We start from the raw sequence: 25312 nt of genomic DNA, 5'->3' as shown, positions 1-25312 counted from the left end.
CCCAAGTGCTTCAGCCACACCCTACTTGCCTACAGTTAACACTCAGTTAATCCCTACTAGGGGATTAATTCACAGATTGGGTTAAGGCTGTCATAACCCAATCATTCCACCTGTAAATGTTCTTGTGTTGTCTCACACATGAGCTTTTGGGGGACATCTCACATCCAAACCATAACAATATCAAAAAACTATCTTTTACCTTTACTTCTCTGAAACTGTTTCAAAGCTACTTCAGGAACCAAGAGCAAAAGGCCAATAAAAGACATGCTCATTTAAGAAATAATGACCATGAAAGTTATGAGGCAGGAACCATAAATAAAAACCAAAAAATATACATCATAATATCACAACACCTTAATTAAAAAATACTTAATGCTAATGCTTATGATCATGTGAGCCTTCAGTAAATCATAATCTTTCTGCTGATGGAGGATCTTGCCTCAATGTTGATGCCTGCTAACTGATCAGGGTGGTGGTTACTGAAGGCATGGTTGGCTGTAGTCATTTCTTAAAATAAGAAAACAAAGTTTTCCACATCTATTGACATTTCTTTTTCAAAAGATTTCTCAGTAGCATGTGATGCCATGCAATTCCTTACATAATTGAGTCAGTCCTCTCAAACCATGCCACTGCTTCATCAACTAAGTTTATGTGATAAGACTAAATTCTTTGCTGTCAGTAGATGGTGGAAGTAGATTCCATGACAAAAAAATGATGCTTCTTGCTCATCCATAAGATGCAACTCCTTATCCATTCAAGTCTTATCATGAGATTTCAGTAATTCATTTACACCTTCAGGCTTTACTTCTAAGTCTCATTCTCTTGCTATTTCTCTACCACACCTGACATTACTTCATCCAATTTCATCCTGATGGCTTCAAGGTCATCTATAAGGATTGGAATTAACTTCTTTCAAACTCCTATTAAAGTTGATTTTCTTTATATCCTCCCATGAATCATGGAATGTTCTTAATGGAATATAGAATGGCAAATCCTTTTAGAAAAGTTTTTAATTTACTTTTCCAAGATCCATCAGAGGAATCACTACTATGGCAGTTATAGTCTTACAAAACGCATTTCTTAAAGAAGATATGAAAGTCAAATTACTCCCTGATTCATGGGCTACAGAAAGGATGTAGTAGTAGCAGGCATGAAAACAACACAAATTTTTCTATATAACTCAATCAGAGCTAGAGCTCTTGGGTGACCAGACACACTGTTAATGAGCAGTAATATTTTGAAAGGAATATATTTTTTTCTAAGTAAGTCTCCATAGTGGGTTTAAAATATTTCAAAAATCAAGCTATAAACAGATGTGTTGTCATCTAGGCTTTATTGTTCCATTTATAGACCACAGGCAGAAGGAACATAGTAAAATTCTTAAGGGCCCTAGCATTTTTGGAACGGTCAACCTAAACTCACGAGGTGCATTGTAGAATCAGTCAGTCATTTGAAGCTAGGCTGTGAAATTCTCTGGTTATGAAAATCCTAGATGGGGAACAACATATACAAAGCTCTCTGAAAGAAAATGTATGCCAACCAAGAATCTTATATAAAGCAAAATTAAGCTTCAGATTTGAAGATGAAATAAAAACCTTCCATGATAAACAAAAGTTAAAAGATTTTACAAATAGAAACCCTGCACTACAGAACATTCTCAGTTCAATACTCCATGAGGAGCAGATGAAAAACAACAATCCAAGTTAGCAAAGGGAGAAACTACACTAAAGGAAAAGCCAATCAAAGAAGAAACCAAGTCAAGTCAAAAACCAAAAATAAACCAAAATGACTGGTAGTACAAATCATGTCTCAATAATAACTCTGAATGTTAATGGCCTAAACTCATTAATCAAAAGACATAGACTCAGTTGGTTCCACAATCTAGCTATTATGAATCGAGCAGCTATGAACATTGATGACTGTGGTATATATACACAATGCAATATTATTGAGCCATAAAAAAGAATAAAATTATGGCATTTGCTGGTAAATGGATGGAATTAGAGAATATCATGCTAAGTGAACTAGGCCAAGCCCAAAAAACCAAAGGCCAAACATTTTCTCTGATAAGTAGATGACGATATATAATGAGGGGGGTGGTGGCAGGGGGAAGAGAAGAATGAAGGAACTTTGGATGGTGTAAAGGAAAATGGAGTGGATGGTGGTGGGGGAAGGAAATATAGTAGGATGAGACAGACATACCCTATGTACATGTATGATTACATGAATGGTATGAATCCACATTGTGTACAACCATAGAAATGAAGTTATACCCCATTTGTGTACAATGAATCAAAATGCAGTCTGTAAAAATAAAAAAAAAAATTTTTAAAAAGAAGGAAAAAAAAGACATATACTGGCAAATTGGATTAAAGAAAAAGACCCAACAACATGCTGCCTTCAAGAGACTCATCTCATAGGAAAAGACATCCACAGACTAAAGGTGAAAGGTTGGGAAAAAATATACCACACACATGGACTCAGAAAAAAAGCAGGGGTTTCTATCATATCAGATAAAGTGGACGTCAAACCAAAGTTAGTCAGAAGAGATAAAGAAGACCATTTCATACCGCTTAAAGGAATCACACATCAACAAGATATAACAATCATAAATATATTTGCCCCAAACAACGGAGCATTTACATACATCAAATAAACTCTTCTCAATTTCAAGAATCAAATAGACCACAACACAGTAATAATGGGTGACTTTAACATACCTCTCTCACCACTGGATCTTCCAAACAGAAACTGAACAAAGAACCTACAGAATTCAATAATACAATCAATAATTTAGATTTAACAGACATACATAGAATATTTCATCCATCAACAAGCGAATAACCTTCTTCTCAGTCGCACATGGATCCTTCTCTAAAATGTTCATATGTTATGTCACAAAGCAACTCTTTGCAAATACAAAACAAAAGAGATACTACTCTGCATTCTATAGATCATAATGAAATGAAATTAGAAATAATGATAAAATAAAAAAATAGAAGCTACTTCAATACCTGGAGACTAAATAATATGCTATTGAATGAATAGACAGCAGAAGATATCAGGAAGGAGGTAATAAAATTCTTAGAGGTAAATGAGAACACTGATACAACATATAAAAATCTCTGGGACCCTATGAAGGCAGTGCTAAGAATAAAGTTCATTGCATTGAGTTCATTCATTAAAAGAATAAAAAGGCAAAAAATAAATGACCTAACTTTACATCTCAAAGCCCTAGAAAAAGAATAAATCAACACCAAGACAGGTCTAGTTTTTGGCCTAAGCTTTAAATATGCTCCCTAGGCTTGATCATTTCTAGCTTTTGATTTACAGTGAGAGATGTACAACTTTTCCTTTCACCTGAATAGTTAGAGGCCATTGTAGGGTTCTCAATAGACCTAATTTCAATATTTTTGTGTCTCAGGTAATAGAGAAGTCCAAGGACAGGGAGAGTGAAGGGGGAATGGTCAGTAGAGAAGTCAGAACACACTAATTATTAAGTTCACTGTTTTATATGGACATAGTTTATGATATCCCCAAAGAATTATGACAGTAATAGCAAAGAGCACAGATCACAATAACAGACATAATGATAATGAAAAACTCTTGACATGTTGCAAGAATTACCAAAATATGACAGAGACACAAGCAGGTCTATGGTTGGATAACATGACACAGAAAGACTTACACATGCAGGGCAACCACAAACCCTTTAACACATAAAGATGCAGTATCTATAAAGTGCAATAAAGCAAAGTGCAATAAAATGAGGTATTCCTTCAGTTGTAAAGGTTTTTGCTCTCTTGGAGAGCTGAGACATATTTTATTTTCTTTCCTCTTTAGATTTAACTCAAATAATGAACATATTCATCTAATCTAGGCTAGATTATGGCACTGCACAAAGGTAAGGAACTATAAAAAATGCTCCAGAGTCTGCTGGTAGACTAGAATTCAGCAATTCAATCCTGAGTAAGCAGAAACTCTTGAACATATTACAATATACACTATTTCCCCCAAAACTATTATTGATTAAAGGATAACTCAAAATTATAGTCTCTATACTTAGCATATGACTTTAGGACCTATAAAACTAATGACTGTAACTGAATGAGGATTCAACTGGTTATCAAACTCAGGCAAATGTATGAACTTTATAACATCTGAGAAGAAACAGTATCTTTCCTACTGCTCTTAGTTGACTCAAAGAATACAAGGAAAACTGGACTTTTAGGATACTTGGCTCATAAACAAGTACAAAGAATGAAACATACAGGCAGCACAGGTGAAAGCTATCATCCTTACCATTAATATTATTCTGGTCTATGGCTGTTATCATTTCTATGGAATGAAATGGACCCTACTAGTCTGAAGGTCTCAGTACAGCCTTGTGCTACTTGGGAGTTATTTATGTACCAATAAGAAGTGGTTTATTGTCTAAAGTGTCTTCACTCTGACTTCACTCCAGGCAACACTGAAAGGTAGGTTAATCTTGGCCATACCTTTTACCTAAGCAGCCTTGGCTTTCATGGGATTTTTCTGTTTGGGGCCCAATAAAGCTTTTCAAACAATGTCTATGCCTCTCACTTTTCCTGATCCAGCTCCCCCATTCAAACTTAACCACCGCAAGACTGTGAGCAATGAAAAAAAAAAAAATTTTTTTTTCTAGAAGCCATCAAGACCCATAGATAGTTACCTCTTCTATTTCAATGCTGGCCTGATTCAAAGATGCTAACAAAATCATCTGTGGTAAGCAGAATAATGCCCTCCCCCAAAATGCTCACATCCTAATAAATGAAACCTGTGATCATGTTCAATGGGAGTGGGGAATTAAGATTTAAGACAGAAACAAGGTTGATAATTAGCTGACCTTGAAGAGATTTTCATGGATTAATTGGGTGGACCTAATGTAATCACAGGGTCCTTGAACAAGGAAGAGATAGATAGAAGAGTCAGAACCTGAAAATGGTATCATGAGGAAGACTCCAGCAACAATTGCTGGCTGTGAAGATGGAAGGGTGAATGGTGGACCAACTCTAGAATGTAGAAAAGGCAAGAAAACAGATTCTTCCCAAAGCCTCCAGAAAGGAATGCAGCCTAAATAAACCTGATTTTAACCCAGTGATACCAATTTTGAGCCCACTGCTGACCTCCACAGTCAGAATAAATTAATGTTTTAAGCAATTAAATTTGTTACAGCAGCATAAGGAAACAAGTACACCATCTACACATACAGAGGAAGCTAGGACCTTCATTTTCTTAAAACACACACTTGATATTTGTCCTACTAGATTATGCTGCTGTTTTACAGTAGAAGTTGCCTCATTTGTATGTGCTAGTGTAATCTAAAAAGATTACAAATTGTTGTGGCTGGAAATAAAAGGGAGATCCAACAATCAGAAATAATTTAATGTACAATGTAAAAATATCTTTGAATGTTTAATTGGACAAAAAAGTATAGTAAATGAAAGGAAATCATTGACTGGTATACTGGTGACTGATCTAACCAGCCTTTTATTCAAGAAAGGAGGAAGAATGGTTTATCAAATGCAAGTTAATAAGCTCTGCTAAACATCAATGTATGAGTGATTCTCTGTGACTTACTGACTACACCATTATATTCTCAGTACTCTACAATGAAACAATACTTGTCACTGATTTTATCCTGAATTTCAGGAACATGCCTACTTCTAGAAAGTTACACATGACACTTGAAACTTAAAAATAGAATGAATAACATATTTACAGACCCATAAAAATGTTATCTCAAGTATTAACCAAGGGAGCTGTCTCATTTTCTCAAAACAAATATTCCTGAAAAACAGTGTAGCAAAAGTGCTAACGAATTCTTAGCTGATGGAAGGAAGAGCAAGCCTTACTATAATTCGGTAAACTCCTTCTCACAAGGCACAGAATCTCTTTTGTAATCTGTCAAGAAACTCAAAATACACCATTCTATATTCTACCCCTGTATATGAATTTCTCTGATGGAAAGAAATGGTTGTGATTATTTTCGTCCTAGAGGAAATTTGGTGCCCTCTGGTGTTGGAATAAAGATGATTCATTTAACCTTTACAAACAAGCACTTCAGAGATCATAAAAGCACAGAATTTAAGAGCTGATTATGATTAGCACTTTTAGCTTAGCACACATAATCATTGTTTAGTGGAAATCTGTGTTTACACATTATTAAATATTCATTTTTTATTCTGATGGCACATTAGAAAAACATTATTTAAAAGTTAAATTTCTTAGGTAAAATACTTGCCTATATTATTTATATTCCCCTCTAGCTTTATGCAAAGGAGAACAACAGTGAACCATCTAAGATTCTGTGGCAAAGTAATGGATAAAAAGGTCATGCATGTTGTTATTAGAGTGGTATAATTTATAACTGATTCTTCAATGTTTTATTACCTACTAGAGACATACAAAATGGGACAATAACATCTGTGATAACATTGCCCAGTTTAAGAAATAAAACATGACAGCACTGTAGCTTTCCATATAGCACCCCAGATCACATTCCTCTTCCCCTTAATAAGTAATCACTCTCTCTTAAAATTGGTATTTAAATGGTTGATTTTAAAAGATATTTTTTCAGTTTTCTGCAGTGTCTGTAACACTGCCACATTGTCTGTCATATTGCTTCTAAAATTGAAAATTAACTTTAAAATATTAGTTTGCAAAAGGAAGCCCAGGCAATACCAATTACAGTTGATCACATCAAACACAGGATTTGGGGCTGGGGCTACATGTAGCTCAGTGGCAGAGCACTTGCCTAGCATGTGTGAGGCATTGGATTCAATCTTTAGCACCACATTAAAAATAAACAAATAAAGGCATTCTGTCCATCTACAACTATTAAAAAATTAAAATTTTTTTTAAAAACACAAGATTCCAGGCACTACCCATTTTGGGGGTACATGGAAGCTGATATTGTCAGACTGCCATGTGTGAAAACAATAGGTGGGACTTTAAGGAGATTTGAACAGGACAAGGAGGAGCTTGTCAGTAAGTAAATGGTTTAAAAAATATACAAGAGCAGAAACAGCAATGAGGGAGAAAAAGAAATTTTTTTTTACTTGTTTGATTTGTAAATGAAGCTAAATGTGGAGATTTTGAATAAAACAAGAAAACAGTCTTCTTGGTGCACACAAGGTCAAAAGTGCTGAAGTTATCACCTAGTTCTGCTCATCAAACACAGCTGGCACTAAGATCTGTCCTGTAAGGATAAGTTTCAGCTTTCTGTATCATTCTGGGATTAGCTCACTGACAATTCTGATATTTTTCCAATCCCCAAACAAGTTATCCTTACACAAAACTTGGTGTCTTAGTCCATTTGTGCTGCTCTAACAGAATATCTGAAACTGTGACTTATAAAGAATAAAAATTCATTTTTCTTACAGTTCTGGAGGCTGGGAAGTACAAGAGCAAGACACTGGCATTTAGTCTGATAAGGGCCTTCCTTCTGTTGCTTCACATAGCAGATGGTGGAAGGTCAAGGGGAAAGCAAGTCAAAAGTTGCAAGAAGTCTTTTTATAAAGACCTTATTCCCATAAATGAGGAAGGAGCCCTCCTGGCCTAATCACCCCACCTCTTAACACTATCTCATTAGGAACAGCTGAAGTTTGAAGGCAACACGTTCAAACCACAGCACATGGGGAAGATAGTGTGCTTCTTTGTTGTTCTCCCTTTCCACCCCAGGGACTCAGGAAATCACAGTGCCTCTCCTCTCACAAAGCTTGCCCTTCTCAAAGTTTCTGTATGTTTTAGTGACCTAATATCTCATGTAAATCAGGTAATATCAGTAAAATACTTCATATTGTACCTAAAATACAGTAAAGCTCATCAAAGCTCACTCGCTATCATCACTCTTACCGCCATACCTTCTCCCTTCTGTTGCTCCTAATTAAAATTCTCATTTTCTCAATTCCATGCTAAGGAAAGTTATCTGAATATATAAAATGTTACTTGGACATAAATATTCATACTATCTCCAGTGCTGGCCAAAACACTAAGAGGATGTCCAGTACCAGCCCAAGTCCCATACAGATACCACTACACCCCAGAGGGCCTCTGCCAAGCTGTGGCTCCCCATCTACCAACATGTTGGGACACTTCTGCCACCATCTTGGATTATCCCCCACGATGTTACCACCATCTTTAGTTGAGGCAGCTTCCATCCTGGGACACCTGCAAGAGACTAGAAGCTCATTATCAAGTTACCTACAGGTTAGTCACTGCTGCTGCCACCAACTTGGGATATGGCCACTTATATCCAGGGATATCATCCAGGGCCTGAAAGATGATCACCAAGGGCCTGCACTTGGTTGCATCTAAGGTATCCTTGTCAGGTGTGCTAATAGCCACCATATTGCAGAAGCAAGAGGGAGCCTTGCAAGGGGTTGGTAGATGGGAAAAGAGTGTGAGAGTATCTTGATCCCAGCTCATCCAGCCAACCAGCCTGGCACCCACCAGGATCCCAGAAACAACTTGGGAGTACTTGCTGAAACCCAACATCAGGATGGTCCATGACTCTACCAAGCACCTGGTCCCACTGGTTTGGCAACCAACAGGGCCCTCTGGCTCCTCAATCCCCAGTCTCCCAACCACCCCTGGTCACCAACCGGCCCAGTGCCTGGAGCTACATGGCTGGCACACAGCTTTCAACACCTGGTGCTGATTTGACCAATACAGAACAATTTTCCAAGATAGGTGCACAGGTTCTGGCACTTAGTCCTCAGGTCCTTCAGAGAGAGAGGTTCCTGATTAGGACATCGAAAGAACAAGGACAGGAGGAAAAAAATTCAGACACTAAATTATAGACCAGAAATTATAGGGCCCACAAGTGAGGGAACTGGCTAAGACCAGGCTCCTGTGTCACAAGAGGGGACCCTAAAGGAGAGTCCTAGGATGCAGTCCTGCCTCCAGGAGTCCGTCTCCAACTCTAATCCTCCCACCTTAGTAACTGTCATCATCCTGAGAGTGGAGTTACCAGCAAACTCCAGACAACCCCAACTATCAGAAGAGAAGGGAGGCAGAGAAGATACTGAATTCCAATGGAAACAATTGTTCAATTTTCCTTCAAGCCTTTTTTTTTATTTTCCCCATTATTTTTTTCTTTTTTCTTTTTTAATTTCTGGCTCTCACATCCCCATCATCTTTGAAATCAAGTACCTTTCATGCATCAGGCTACTGAAGAATGGGAGAATTGAATAGTATATTATTGTAGATTTATTTTTCTAACTTTCTTTATTTTCCTCTTATTTATGTTTCCTCAGTCACTTTCTCCCTTTTCTCATGCTAAAACCAACTTCTTTTAATGCCACTTTCACTCTTTCTATGATCTAGTACCTCTATATTCTCACTTCTTACTTCATTAACATTACATCCTATACCCCTCCCCCATCCTCTCTGTCCACCATTAGAAATTGTAGACCTTGATAGTTTTCCAATCTTCTGTCTGTCCTACTCACTTTTCTCTATCCTCCCAGCTTTCCATTCTCTCTAGCATGCACCCTTTCTTTTCCTTTCTCTTTTCCTCTCATTTTCTCTCTTACCCTGCAGGGAGACACTGTTTGCTTAATAAATTCCCTTATGTGAAAAAAAAAAAAAAGAAGAAATTGTAGACCTCACTGCAAACCTATTGTTTATGCTATAGATAATAGTCAAACTCATCATCTCTGCTTATTACAACAATTCTATTAATATCTTAATAGGGGCTATCAGGTTTAAGGCTGCATATTATTTGCATTGGGTGGTTAATATTGATATCCCCCTTAAAGGTGAAGTATTGCAAACCTGCAGGAAAACTATAAACCTATAGGATGGAAACTGTAATACCTTGGATCTGCCCTGCTAGAGGGAAGATACATGAACAACATGAAAAAAACAAGGGAATAAAGTGCCCCAAACAAACCAAGATGCTATATTAATAGACTGCATTGACAGCACAGTAGAAGAAATGTCAGAAAAAGAGTTCAGAATGTACATAATTAAAATGATCCACGAAATAAAGGATGATATAAGAAACCAAATGCAAGCAACAAAAGATCACTTCAATAAAGAGAGATTCTGAAAAAAAAAAACCCGAAATCCTTAAAATGAAGGAAACAATAAAACAAATTAAAAACTCAATAGAAAGCATCACCAACAGACTAGATCACTTGGAAGACAGAACCTGAGATAAGACGAAATATTTAATCTTGAAAATAAAGTAGACCACACAGAGAAGATGATAAGAAATCATGAACAGAACTTCAAGAATTATGGGATAACATGAAAAGACCAAATTTAAGAATTACTGGAATTGAGAAAGTCTCAGAAATACAAACCAAAGAATAAACAATCTATTCAATGAAATAATACCAGAAAATTTCCCAAACCTGAAAATGAAATGGAAAATCAAATACAGGAGGCTTAGAGGACACCAAAATTACAAAATTACAATAAATTCACACCAACGCACATTATAATGAAGATGCCTAACAAACTAAAAAAAAGAATTTTAAAAGTCATGAGAGAAAAGTATCAGATTATATATAGGGGGAAACCAATACAGATATCAGCAGCCCATATCCTAAAAACTAGGAGGGCCTAGAACAACATATTTCAAGCTCTGAAAGAACATGGATGCCAACCAAGAATCTTATACCCAGCAAAACTAACTTTCGGATTTAATGATGAAATAAAATCCTTCCATAATAACCAAAGTTAAAAGAATTTACAAATAGAAGCCCTGCACTACAAAACATTCTCAGTAAAATATTCCATGAGGAGGAAATGAAAAACAACAATGAAAGTCAGCAAAGGGAGGAACTACACTAAAGGAAAAGCCAATCGAAGGAGAAATCAAGTCAACTCAGAAACCAAAAATAAACCAAAATGTCCAGGAATATAAAACATGTCTCAATAATAACCCTGAATGTTAATGACCTAAACTTACCAATCAAAAGACATAGACTGGCAGATTGGATTTAAAAAAAAAAAAAAAAAGAACCAGCAACATGCTGCCATCAAAAGACTCATCTCATAGGAAAAGACATCCACAGAATGAAGATGAAAGGATGGGGAAAAAAAAATTACACACACGGACTAGGAAAAAGAGCAGGGGTTTCCATCCCCACGTCAGACAAAGTGAACTTAAAGCCAAAGTTAATCAGAAGAGAAAAGGAAGGACATTTCATACTGCTTAAGGGAATATAAAGCAGCAAGACATAACAATCATAAATATTTATGCCCCAAACAATGGAGCATCTACGTATGTCAAACAAACCCTTCTCAATTTCAGGAATCAAACAGACCATGACAATAATACTGGGTAACTTTAACACACATCTCCCACCACTGGATGAATCTTCCAAACAAAAATGAACAAAGAAACCATAGAACTCAATAATACAATCAATAATTTAGACTTAACAGACATGTATAGAATATTTCATCCACCAACAAGCAAATATACTTTTTCTCATCAGTATATGCATCCTTCTCTAAAATAGACCATATGTTATACCACAAAGCAACTCTTAGCATATACAAAAAAATAGAGATATTACCTTGCATCCCATTAGATCATAATGGAATGAAATTAGAAATCAATGATAAAATAAAAAATAGAAACTACTCCAACACCTGGAGACTTAATAATACCCTATTGAATGAGGATGCATGGATAGCAGAAGACATCAGGGAGGATATAAAACAATTCTTAGAGGTAAATAAGAACATGGATACAACATATCAAAATCTCTGAGACACAATGAAAGCAGTACTAAGAGGAAAGTTCATTGCATCGAGCTCATTCATTAAAAGAATAAAAAGTCAACAAATAAATGACCTAACATTACATCTCAAAGTTCAAGAAAAAAGAACAGATCAACATCAAAAGTAGTACAAGATAGGAAATAATTGAAATCTGGGTTGAAATCAATGAAACTGAAACAAAAGAAACAATTGAAGAAAATGACATAACAAAAAGTTCGTTCTTTGAAAAAACAGACAAAATTGATAAACCTGTTGGGGGCTGTGCCATGCTCACATCGGCAGTGAGGAGGTTAATTAACATAAGCACACTCAGGTGATTTATCACTGGCCGTATTCAGTTAAGTTCACGAGCACAATGTGTGCACAGGTGTTCCCGAGCACGCCTGCTTGGGCCTGCTCGTTTTAACCCTTGCCGTGATAGGGCAGCTGGCTCCTCGCCTGATCGCAAGTGGCGTGGCCCCGCCCTCCGCCTCCTGGAGGGAATATAAGCGGGCAGTGGGCAGGGGCGCGACAGTAAGGAGCAGCAGCAGGCAGAGAAAAGTGGCAAGAAGAAAAGAAGCAGCGAGTAGGGGCAGCAGCAAGCAGAGAGAAGCAGTGCACCTTTAGCACATACTCCTAGCATGCACCTTTAGTTCACAGGATGCAGGACGCACCTTTAAGAAGAAGCAGCAGAACTAAGAAGAAATAGATCTCTGGTAAGCGTAGAAGCCTCTCTTTCTCTAAAACTTTCTCTCTAAGCAAAGTTTCTCTTTCTCTAAGCAATTCTCTTCCTCTAAGCAAAGTCTCTCTTCCTCTAAGCAAAGTCTCTCTTCCTGATAAGCAAAGTTTCTCTTCCTCTAAGCAAAGTCTCTCTTCCTCTAAGCAAAGTCTCTCTTCCTGATAAGCAAAGTTTCTCTTCCTCTAAGCAAAGCCTATCTTTCTCTCAAAGTCTCTCTTCCTCTATAAATTAGTGAATATAGGAAAAATAGTTTATTTCCAGGCCCCTCCGATAAATACCTGCGCAATTGTTGCCACGGGCGGCGACATAAACCCTTAGTCACACTAATGAAAAGGAGAAAGAAAACTCAAATTACTAAAATTCGTGATGAGAAAGGAAAAATCATAACAGACACTACTGAAATACAAAACATAATTAAAAGCTATTTTGAAAATCAATACTCTAACAAAATAGAAAATCTTGAAGATGTCAACAAATTTGTAGAGACATATGATTCACCCAAACTGAATCAGGAGGACATACACAACTTAAACAGATCAATTTTAAGCAATGAAATAGAAGACGTCATCAAAAGCCTACCAATCAAGAAAAGCCCAGGACCAGATGGATTCTTAGCTGAGTTCTACAGGACCTTCAAAGAAGAACTAACACTAATACGCCTTAAAGTATTTCATGAAATAGAAGAGAAGGGAAACCTTCCAAACTCATTCTAGGAGCTATTATCACCCTGATACCAAAATCAGACAAAGACACACATCAAGGAAAGAAAACTTCAGAAGAATATCCCTGATGAACACTGATGCAAAAATTCTTAACAAAATTCTGGTAAATCACATACAAAAACATATTAGTGCACCATGATCAAGTTGGATCCCAGGGATGCAAGGTTGGTTCAACATATAGAAATTAATAAACATAATTCATCACATCAACAGACTTAAAGTTAAGAATCATATGATTATTTTAATAGATACAGAAAAAGCATTTGATAAAATACAGCACCCCTTCATGCTCAATACACTTGAAAAAATAGCGATAGCAGGAATATACCTCAACATTGTAAAGGCTATCTATGCTAAGCCCAAGGCCAACATCATTCTAAATGGAGAAAAACTGAAAGCATTCCCTCTAAAAACTGGAATACAACAGGGATGCCCTCTTTTCATGACTTATATTCAACACTGTTCTTGAAATTCTAGCCACAGCAATTAGACAGACCAAAGAAATTAAAGGGGATAGGAATAGGAAAAGAAGAACTCGAACTATCACTATTTGCTGACAACATGATTCTATATTTAGAGGATCAAAAAAAAAAAAAAAAACCCACCAGATAGCTTCTAGAACTAATAAATGAATTCAACAAAGTAGCAGGATATAAAATCAACACTCATAAATCTAATGCATTTCTATTCATAAGTGATGAATTCTCATAAAGAGAAATGAGAAAAACTACCCCCTTCACACTAGCCTCAAAAAGATAAAGTACTTGAGAATCAATCTAACAAAAGAGGTGAAAGGCCTCTATAACTACAGAAAACTACAGAACACTAAAGAAAGAAATAAAAGAAAACCTTAGAAGATGGAAAGATTCCCATGTTGTTAGGTAGGCATAATTAAAAGTCAAAATGGCCATACCACCAAGAGCACTATACAGATTCAATGCAATTCCAATTAAAATTCCAATGATGTGCCTCATAAAAACAGTGAAAGTAATCATGAAATTCATTTGGAAGAATAAGAGACCCAGAATAGCCAAAACAATCCTTAGCAGGAAGAGCAAAGCAGGAGGTATCACAATATCGGACGTTAAACTATACTACAGAGCAACAGTAACAAAAATGGCATGGTATTGGCACCAAAGTATACAGGCAGAACAATGCTACAATATAGAAGACACAGAGACAAACCCACATAAATAGTTATCTCATACTAGACAAAGGCACCAGAAACATAATTGTAGAAAAGATAGCCTCTTCAACAAATGGTGCTGGGTAAACTGGAAATCCATATGCAGCAAAACAAAATTAAACCCATGTCTCTTACCCTGCACAAAACTCAACTCAAAGTGGATCAAGGACCTAGGAATTAGAACAGAGACCCTGCACCAAATAAAACAAGTAGGCCTAAATCTTCATCATGTTGGCGTAGGACCAGACTTCCTTAATAAGACTCCCAAAGCACAAGAAATAAAAGCAAGAATGGATTCAAAATAAAAAGTTTTTTCTCAGCAAAGGAAACAATCAATAATGTGAAGAGAGAGCCTACAGAGAGAATATCTTTACTACATGTACCTCAGATAAACATTAATCTCTAGGATATATAAAGAACTCAAAAAACTTAAGACAAAAAATACAAATTATCAATAAATGGGTTAAGGAACTGAGCCGAACTTCACATAATAAGACATACATTCACTCAACAAATTTATAAAAAGGGTTCAACATCTCTAATTAGAAAAATGCAAATCAAAACTAATATTACATCTCACTCCAATCAGAATGGTTATCATCAAGAATACAAGCAGTATAGAGGGAAAAGAGGGGTGGGAGGGGTGGGGGGAAGGGAAAAAATAACAGAATGAATCAAACAACATTACCCTATGTAAATGTATGATTACACAAATGGTATGTCTTTACTCCATGTACAAACAGAGAAACAACATGTATCCCATTTGTTTACAATAAAAAAAAATTTAAAACAAAACAAAAAAAGAATACAAGCAATAATAGGTGTGAGAAAAAAGGTACACTCATGCATTGCTGGTGGGATTGTAAATTGGTGCAGCCACTCTGGAAAGCAGTATGGAGATTCTTTAGAAAACTTGGAATGGAACCATCATTTGACCCAGCTCTACTCCTTGGTTTAGACACAAAGAATTTAAAATCAGCATACTACAGTGATGCAGCCACATCAATGTTTATAGCAGCTCAACTCACAATAGCTAGATTGTGGAACCAACCTAGATGCCCTTCAATAGATGAATAGATAAAGAAACTGTGGTATATATACACAATGGATATTACTCAACCATAAAGAAGAATAAATTTCTGGCATTTGCAGGTAAGTGGATGGAGCTGGAAAATATCATGCTAAGTGAAATAAGCCAATTCCAAAAAACCAAAGGCTAAAAGTGTTCTCTGATAAGTGGTTGCTGACACATAATGGGGGAGAGGAGAGTTAGGGGAGAATGGAGGAACGTTGGATTGTATAGAAGGAAATGAGGGAAGGGAAGGGGGCAGAGGAAAGGAAAGATGGTGGAATGAGACAAATATTACCCTAGGTACATGTATGATTACATGAATGGTATGATTCTACATCATGTACAACCAGAGACATGAAAAGTTGTACTCCATTTGTGTACAATGAATCAAATTGCAGTCTGCTGTCATGTATAACTAAATAGAACAAAAATATCATACTATCTCTATTGTATGTGTATATGTATAAATTGTGTATTGCTGTATGTGTATATTTGCTATATGTGTATATACATACATACACACAACCTAGACCAACTACAGCATAATCTCATATGGCTCAGAGAAATGGATTTCTTTTAAGCTCCTAAGGGATTTCTACTTGCAGTCAGGTTTAAGAACTACTTTGAGGCTTTGCTCTTAAATCATTCACCATGCCTGAAGCATTGACTACATCATTTATTTGTTTACTGATCTCCAACTGTGTTCTGGACTTGTTTCTTCTTAGAACTCTCCAGAAGTTACACAGCATCCTCAAAATCAAACATGAGTTTCTAACCACTGCATCATAATTCTTTCTAAGCTGACCATTTCCCTCTCCTTCTCTGTAATCAGTTTTCCCATTTCTGTATGTTTTCTCTCTCTCCTCTCCCAAACAATCTTAATCTTTTGTGACTGCTATAAAACTCTCAGTTACACCCCAAGGTCTTGGTCAAAGTAATCCAATATAAAGTAAACATCAGTCAAAATTCTCTGTAATATCACATTTATGCAAACACACAAGAAAATGATCACTGAAATTCATATGTGTCATCCTCCTTAACTCAAAGGTATGTGAAGGGAAGAATATTTCATTCACTGATGTATCCTCAACACTATGCACAGTTTCTAACAAAGAGTAAACTACCAAATGAGAATTAGTTAAATGAAAGAAAGGGTGAAAAAGAATAAAGGTACATGGCAGAATATGTTTTCTGAAACATCAAAGAATAATGAAATGGGGAAAGAAATTTCTTAAGAGGGATCAGATTAATGGTTAAGAGCATAAACCTTGGGACCTAGATGTGTTATCACATTATTCAAATTATTCAACCTCTCTGGGCCTCAATTTCTCCATTTATAAGATGGAGATAATAGCAGAAGTTATCTCATAAAATAGTGTCAGGATTAAATAAAATAAAGCCCTCAGAAAAATATCTGGCATATAATAAGGTGAGGTAAGCAGAATCATGACTCTAGCTACCATTGCTTAGATGTCTACAGCCTAATTCTTGGAACCTGTAATAATGTTACCTTACAATGGCCAATGGAACTTGACAGTCAGGGTTAAATTAAGGGTCTCAAATCAGGAGATTACTTTGGATTATCCAGGTGGGTCCAATGTCATGATAAAGGTCCTTAAATGTCAGAAAGAAGATTTGACAAAAGAAATCAGGAGTTGGAGTAAAAGTAATGCCATGGCTAAAAGGAGGTCACAAGTCAAGGAATGAGGTCAGAGTTTAGAAGTTGGAAAAAGCAAAGAACAGATTCTACCCTACAGCCTCCAGAAGGAACACAGCCCTGCCAACACCTCAATTTTAGTTCTGAACAGTCCATTTTCAGACTTGTGACCTCCCAACTATAATATGATAAAATACGTTGTTTTAGTTACTATGTTTATGGTAATTTGTTACTGCAGCAATAGGAAACTAATTAGCATTTTTCCTGTTATAAAACATTTCTGAGTTAACATCAACAGTGCTAAGTCATGTTGAAGTATGAGTTCTTGAAATATAATGACAACAGCATTTTATCTCAGTGGTCTTCCTCCTAAAATTCTATATTCAGAGAAGAGTTAATATAGCAGGTCTTTCTGCACTTATCAGGTTAGCCCTTAATTCAGGACCTTAAATTTGGGGAGGGTTGCCACCATCCTAAATGATAAGAGAGGTTCAATGCACGTAATTTGCTTATACAAACAATGTAGTTTATACTGAATACCTATTTTCCTTTCAAGAATCTGAATTTTTGTATTAGCTAGGCAGAAGGTGCCTACAGAACCAGCCGTCAATAAAAACCTCAGGTGCTAAATCTATGAACTTCCTGGTATTTCACACAGGTGAAATACCAATTTATTGCTGGAGTACTTAAGCACATTTCTTTGTGACTCCACAGGGAGAGGACTTGTGAAATCTTGTGCTTGCTTTTCTGCAGATTTTGCACCATGTACTTTTTCCTTTAGCTGATAATAGTCTATATCCTTTCAATAGTCTATATCCTTCAATAAAACACAACTGTGTGACTATATGCTCATCCTCTTGGCAAAACACCAAATGTGGGATGGTGAGGGGAACCAATGACACAAACCATTACCCCAATCTAAATATAGAAAAATCCTCTGACAAATCCCAGGTAAGGGGCATTCTATAAAATACCAGTCTGTCTCAAAACTGTTAAGATCATCAAAAACAAGAAAAGTCTGAAAAATTGTAAGAGTCAAGAAAAACCTAGAGACATGACAACTTAAATGTAACATGATATCCTGAATGAGATCCTGAATCAAACAAAAAGACAACATTAGGTAAAACCTAAGAAAATCTGAATAATAATAAATTATAATAACATATCAATATTGGCTCATTAGTTGTGACAAATGAACCCTATTAATGTTTGATATTAATTAAAGTAGGGGAGAGTATGTGTGGGGCATATGGTAACTTTTTGCATTATCTTCAAAACATTTCTATCAACCTAAAACCATTCAAAAAAAATTTTTTTTTTTGGCGGTGCTAGGGATCGAACCCAGGGCCTCATGCTTGCAAGGCACTCTACCAACTGAGCTATCTCCCCAGTCCCAAAATATTTTTTAAATTATTTTTAAAATTTGAGTATTATTACAGATGGTACTATGCTAAGCATTAGAAGATTTAGATCTATGTAATTAAAGGCATCGATTCTATGTAACTTTACTCCACACCAATTCATCCATTCATTTTGAAATGACTTGAAATAGCAGGAAGGCAAAATTAAGACATTTACTATGTATTAAAATAAATTTATACTTTATTGGTATCTATTCACTAGATGGTGACTTCCTGAAAAGTTGAAGCAAATTAACAGTATCAACCTACGGAGCAATCTCTAAATATTCCTGCATTCATAAATGAGGATACCCACAAACATACACTGAAATAATAATTAGTTACAAAGTACAGTAAGTAACAAATGTAGACTGTCTCGACACATGATGAAGGTCATGATGTTCTTCCAACTTATTAATCGCAGTCTTTCCAAAAAACTATTTCAAGATTATATTTGTCTTTAATGAAACCATAGAAAATCTGTATTATCTAATTAAAACTGTCACATTTTCATTACTGAAGCTGTTTACTTCAGTAAACCATTAACTGTCTGTTTGAGGTGAAGGAAAATGAATAGGAAATAACTACACAATATTTGACCATTTTAATTATGAGGCCCAAATAACCAAATATATACTTAGTACAATTTATATGTGATTTGAATACAATGAATTGAGTGATAAAAGACTAAATGACCTCTTTTAAAAACTGAGAAAAGTTTAAAATGATTCCTATGTCCAAATCTATAAAAATGAAACTCAGTGTCTTTGTAGAAGATATGTATCTTTTACAGATAAACCTGATTAAAATGGTCTTGAATATGATTTACTGACTTCTATTCTCCCCAGTCTAAATCACATCCTATTGATAATACAAGTTGCCTTGACTCATTTATTTCACTAAAAAAAATTACAATTATTATAGGGATTCAATGATTTATTAGAAACTATTATATGTGTATGGTCAGTTATTTATAATTTTCATGTACAATATTTCAAAGAAACATAAGGCACTTTTCACAATTGCTTCCTGTAGTCTTTAAAGAGATATTTTCTTTTATTCATATTAAATAGGCCCATGTTAAGAAATACAAGCATAATAGAAGGAAATATTGTTTAAATAGAATTATTTAGAAATATTATGCTACCATACAAGTGGCACCTTTAATTTCTCTCAATGTAGAGAAGAAAATATTTTGCCTAAGGATTAAGGTTTTGCTTGATTTCCTCAAACTGCTGATAGCTTAGCTTTTTAATATTAATACTAACAACTTAGGCAAAGTAGGTGGGTCAAGGAAATCACAAAGAAAATTAGAAAGTAATTTGAACTGAATTAAAAATAAAACCAAGATAAAGTAATTAAAATGATATTTATAGCATTAGATGCTTAGGTGAGAAAAAAGGATCTCAAACCAACAACACTAGTTTCTATCATTTAGCAACTTAGAAGAGAAAAACTTCAAAACAAAAGAAAGTAAATAATAAAGAGCAGACATGAATGACTTAGAAACAGTAAAATGATAAATAAAAACAATTAAAACCTAGAGCTGTTTCTTTGAAAAGATCAATAAAACTAATAAACATCAAACTAGATGAAAGAGGTAAAAGGGTGGGGCATAAATTGCTATTACAAGACTGAAAAGGGCTTATCATTACAGACCCAAAAGACATTAAAAGGATAAATAAGAAATACTATAATGGTGCCACAAACATAATCTTGTCAATTAGATCTAATTCCTTGAAAACAATTTGCTACCAATATAACCTGAATTGTCCTATAACTATTAAAAAATTGAATTTATAGTTAAGTGGCTTCTAACAAAGAAATCTCTTGGTCCAGGTAGTTTCACTACTAAATATTTAAGTAAAAATAATATTAATTCTCTACAATATTTTCCAGAAAACAGAAGAGGAGAGACATTAATAGGCTAGCATTAGATGCTACTCTAATACCAAAAAGAGACAATAATAGAAGAAAATAAGAAAATTTCAGGCCAATATTCTTTATGAGCAGAGGCAGAAAGAAGAAAGAAAGAGAGAGAGAAAGGAAGGAAGGAAGGAAGGAAGGAAGGAAGGAAGGAAGAAAGGAAGGAAGGAAGGAAGGAAAGAAAAAAAAATCTCAGAAACTATTATCAAATCATATCCAATAGTATCTAGCAATAGGAAGAATAATACAACATAACAAAATGAGGTTTACTGTGGATCGACAGGATTGGTTCAATAACTGATAATCAGTTGATACTAAACATTTAAAACACATGATCATATCAACTAATGCAGAAAAAGCATTTGATAAAATTCAACAAATTAGAAATAAATGGAAAATTCTTCAATAAAAATGCTACCTCTATCATCACACAAGTGAAAGATTGAATGCTTTTCTGCTAACCCATGCAATATAAGAAGCAGAAAAAGAAAAATATCCAGATTAAAAAGGAAGACTGTTTTATCTGCAGATAAAATGACCATCTAAGTAGAAAATTCAGTGACAACTACAAAAAAACCTATTTAGTAGTATTACTAGTAGATGACAGTAAAGATTGTAAGCAGGTAAGATCATACAAAATTCAATTATATTAAAAATATGAATACATAGGGATAAAATGACAAAAGATATCAAAGACTTGTACTGCCAACACCAGAAGATACAAAATCAAAACGAAAATAGTACTTTTAAACACTAACAATGTAAGATTTTAAGTAAAGATGTTCAAAACAACAATAACTTCTCCCCCAAAAGAAAAAATACTTAGGTAGAAATCTAAATAAACATACATGTTTTGAATGTCAAATCTGCAAAACACTGATGAGAAATCAAAAACCTAAATAAAAGGAAAGATACTTCATGTTTATAGTCTGGGAAAATTAGCATAGTAAAGTTTTCAATTCCTTCCAAGTATCTATAGATTTAACATGATTCCAATCAAAATCCCAATAGAATTTTTGTAAACACAAACAGGTTAATTCTAAATTTTGTATGGAAAATCAAAACTACAATAGATAAAACAATTTTGAAAAATGACAATAAAGTTGGAGAATTCACAGTATCCTATTTTATGATTTACTATAAAACTCCAACAAACAAGAAAAAGAGCTAATGGTAAAAGAGCAGAAATGAAGAACTGAACAAAAGATTCAAAACTAGATCCACAGATAAATATCCAATTAATTTTTGACAAAATTGCAAAAGTATTTCAATAGAGAAAGGACACAGTTTTCAACAAAATGTACTTGAAACTTTGGACCTCTGTGCAAAACAACGGGACTTGACTTAAACTTCACGCTTTATTTAAAAAAATCAAGGTACATAATTTTCAATGTAAAACATAATATTATAAAACTTTTAGAAGAAACCATAGGAGAAAATCTATAACCTAGGGTAAGGCAGAGTTCTTCAATATGACATGCTTTTAGAAACATGATCTATTAAACAATTTTTTGAAAAAGTGGACATAATCAAAATTAAACATGTTTGCTATGCAGGAAAAAAACTGTTAAGAGAATGAAACACAAGCTATAGATTGAGAGGAAATATTTACAAATCATATATCCAATGCGGAACTTGTATCCAAAATATATAAAGAACTTTCAAAACTGTATAGAAAGAAAATAACCATTCTGGAAAACAATTTGAGAGTTTTTTTATATATTTAAATAGACACTTACCATATGATCCAGTAATCCCACTCCTGAGAATTTACCCTAGAAAAATAAAAAATTAGGTTCACAAAAAAATATGCCCATAAATGTTTATAATGTCTCTTTTCGTAATTGTCAAAACCTGAACAACCTACCTGTCCTTATATAGCTGAATAATAAAAAACTGTGGTTCATTCATACAATGCAATACTAATGAGCAATGAAAAAGAACAAACTGTAGACATATGCAAAAACTTGGATGAATTTTGCTTAGTAAATGAAGTCAATCTCAAGATTACTATATGGTTCTATGATAACATTATGTTATTTTATAACTATCAGTTTGACAAAACTATAGTAATAGAGAATAGAGCAATTGTTTTCAAGGATTAAGGATAAATGAAGGTATGAGTTTAAAGGTGATTAACACAAAGTAGTTTTGGGGATGATGCACAGTTCTGTATCCCCACTGGGATTATCTTTATATAAACCTACAGCTATATACTTGGAATAAATGTTACCACATGGTAATTATGAAAAGAAGAACTATGCTGGATATAAAAGAAGTTTTGTGGTTTAAATACAGCTCAGCACTATGTCTTTCCCCAAAATTGATGCTCAGTTAACTTTTGCTGAAGAAAAACAAAACTGGCTGTAGTTTCTGCTTCAACATCAATCTCATTCCTATTTCTAAGCTTTAAATGTTTAAATAATTTTGTAGTGAAATGAACACTTTATATCATGGTATATGCCACTGAAAGATTTCCAACTTAAAAAATAATACATTAAAAATGTCAAATGATAGTCAGAAATACAGATTTCCTTGTCAATTAAAAATTTTTAAAATATGCAAATAAGATCTCTTCAATGAAAACTACAAGACACTGATTTAAAAAACTGAAGAACACACACACAACAGAAAGACATCCTATGTTCATGAATTGGAAGGATAAACATTATTAAAATGTCCCTATCACACAAACACAATGCAATCCCTATCAAAGTACCAATGACTTTCTTCACAGAAAAAGAAAATCCTAAAATGTATATAGAACCACAAAAAATAAAATAAACAAAGCAATCTTTAGCAAAAAGAACAAAATGGGAGGAATTATGCTACCTGACTTCAAAATATACTATAAAGTTATAGTAATCAAAACAGATTGGTATTGGTATAAAAACAGACACATAGACAAATGTACAAAAGAACACAAGGTCAAGAAGTATATCCACCAGCTATCCCACTCCTTGGCCTATACCCAAAGGACTTAAAATCAGCATATTACAGAGATACAGCCACATCAATGTTCATAACTGCTCAGTTCACAATAGCCAGATTGTGGAACCAACCTAGATGTCCTTCAATTGATGAATGGATAAAGAAAATGTGGTATATATATATACAATGGAATATAACTCAGCCATAAAGAATGATAAAATTATGGCATTTGCAGGCAAATGGATGAAACTGGAGAATATCATGCTAAGTGAGATAAGCCAATCTCAAAAAACCAATGGACGAATGATATCGCTAATAAGTGGATGATGACACATAATGGGGGGTGGGAGGGATTAGTGTTAGGGTTAGAGTTAGGGTTAGGGAGGGGGGCAAGAATGGAGGAAGGAAGGACTGTATAGAGGGAAAAGAGGGATGGGAGGGGTGGGGGGAAGGGGAAAAAAATAACAGAATGAATCAAACAACATTACCCTATGTAAATTTATGATTACACAAATGGTATGCCTTTACGCCATGTACAGAGAAACAACATGTATCCCATTTGTTTACAATTAAAAAAAAAAAAGAAGTATATCCATGCATCTACACCCAACTAATCTTCAATAAACGTGCTAAAAACATACACTGAGGGAAGATCAGTCCCTCCAAAAAATGGTGCTAGAAAAATTGGATATCCATATGAAGAAGAATGAAACTAGATCCCTCTTTCTTACCACATACAATAATAAACTAAAAAGGAATTAAAGACTTTTAAAGTAAGACTAAAACATAGAAACTACTAGAAGAAAAGATGGGGTAAATATTTCAGAACATTGGAATGGGCAAATGTTTTTTGGTTAAGACCCCAAAAGCACAGAAAACAAAAGCAAAAGTAGAATTACATCAAACTAGAAAGCATCTGCACAGAAAAAAAAAAAAAAAAAAAAAAAAAGAATAAAGGGAGGACCTACAGAATGGAAGAAAGTATTTGCAAACCATACATCTAACAAGGGGTCAATATACAGAATATATAAGGAACTCCAAAAGTTCAATTGCAAAACTAAATAAATAACCATTTAAAAAACCTGGCAATCAATTTAAACAGACATTCCTCAAAAGAAGACAAACACATGGCAAAAAGGTATATGAAAACAGCATTCAGCATCCCTAATCATTAGGGAAAAGTAAATCAAAACCACAGTAAGACATCATACCTATTAGAATGGCTATTATCAAACAAACAAAAGATAAGTGTTGGTAAGGAAATGGAGAAAAGGGAACCCTTACATACCACTAATGAAAATATAAATTAGTAGTCATTATGGAAAACAGTATGGAGATTTCTCAGAAACTTAAAAATAGAACCACCATACTATCCAGCAATCTCACTAATTGGTCTATATCCAAAGGCGATAGAATCAGTGTGTTGAAGAGACTTCTGTACTTCCACGTTTATTAAGGCACTATTCACAATAGCCAAAATGGAAACAAGCTGAGTGTCCATCAACAGATGAATGAATAAAGAAAATGTCATATAAAAATACATGTGATAGAATATTATTGAATCAACAAAAGGATAAAATTCTGTCATGTAGGACAACAGGGATGAAACTAGCAGTCATTATATTAAGTGAAATAAGTCAGGTAGAGAAAGAAAATACCATATGATTCCACTTATATACAGAATATTAAAAACTGATCTCAGTCTCGCTGATAAGCAGATGATGACACATAATGGAGGGTGGGGGGGCAAGAATGGAGGAAGGAGGGACTGTATAGAGGGAAAAGAGGGGTGGGAGGAGTGGGGGGGAAGGGAAAAATAACAGAATGAATCAAACATCATTACCCTATGTAAATGTATGATTACGCAAATGGTATGCTGTTACTCCATGTACAAACAGAAACAACATGTATCCCATTTGTTTACACACAAAAAA

General features: G+C 34.7%; 1 protein-coding gene across 2 annotated transcripts in view; it reads right to left on the bottom strand.

The window, feature by feature from the left end:
- The window catches only part of Rnf180 (ring finger protein 180), a 279148-nt gene that overhangs the window by 188547 nt on the left and 65289 nt on the right, over positions 1-25312 (bottom strand). For both annotated transcript variants that reach the window (XM_047554697.1, XM_047554698.1), the window contains exon 5: positions 22187-22222. In XM_047554697.1, the coding sequence (XP_047410653.1) occupies positions 22187-22222 (36 nt within the window). The remainder of the gene's footprint in view (positions 1-22186; positions 22223-25312) is intronic.

This window comes from Sciurus carolinensis, chromosome 6 (assembly GCF_902686445.1).
Source record: "Sciurus carolinensis chromosome 6, mSciCar1.2, whole genome shotgun sequence".
NCBI classification, from domain to species: domain Eukaryota; kingdom Metazoa; phylum Chordata; class Mammalia; order Rodentia; family Sciuridae; genus Sciurus; species Sciurus carolinensis.
This window is presented reverse-complemented; position numbering and strand designations above follow the sequence as displayed.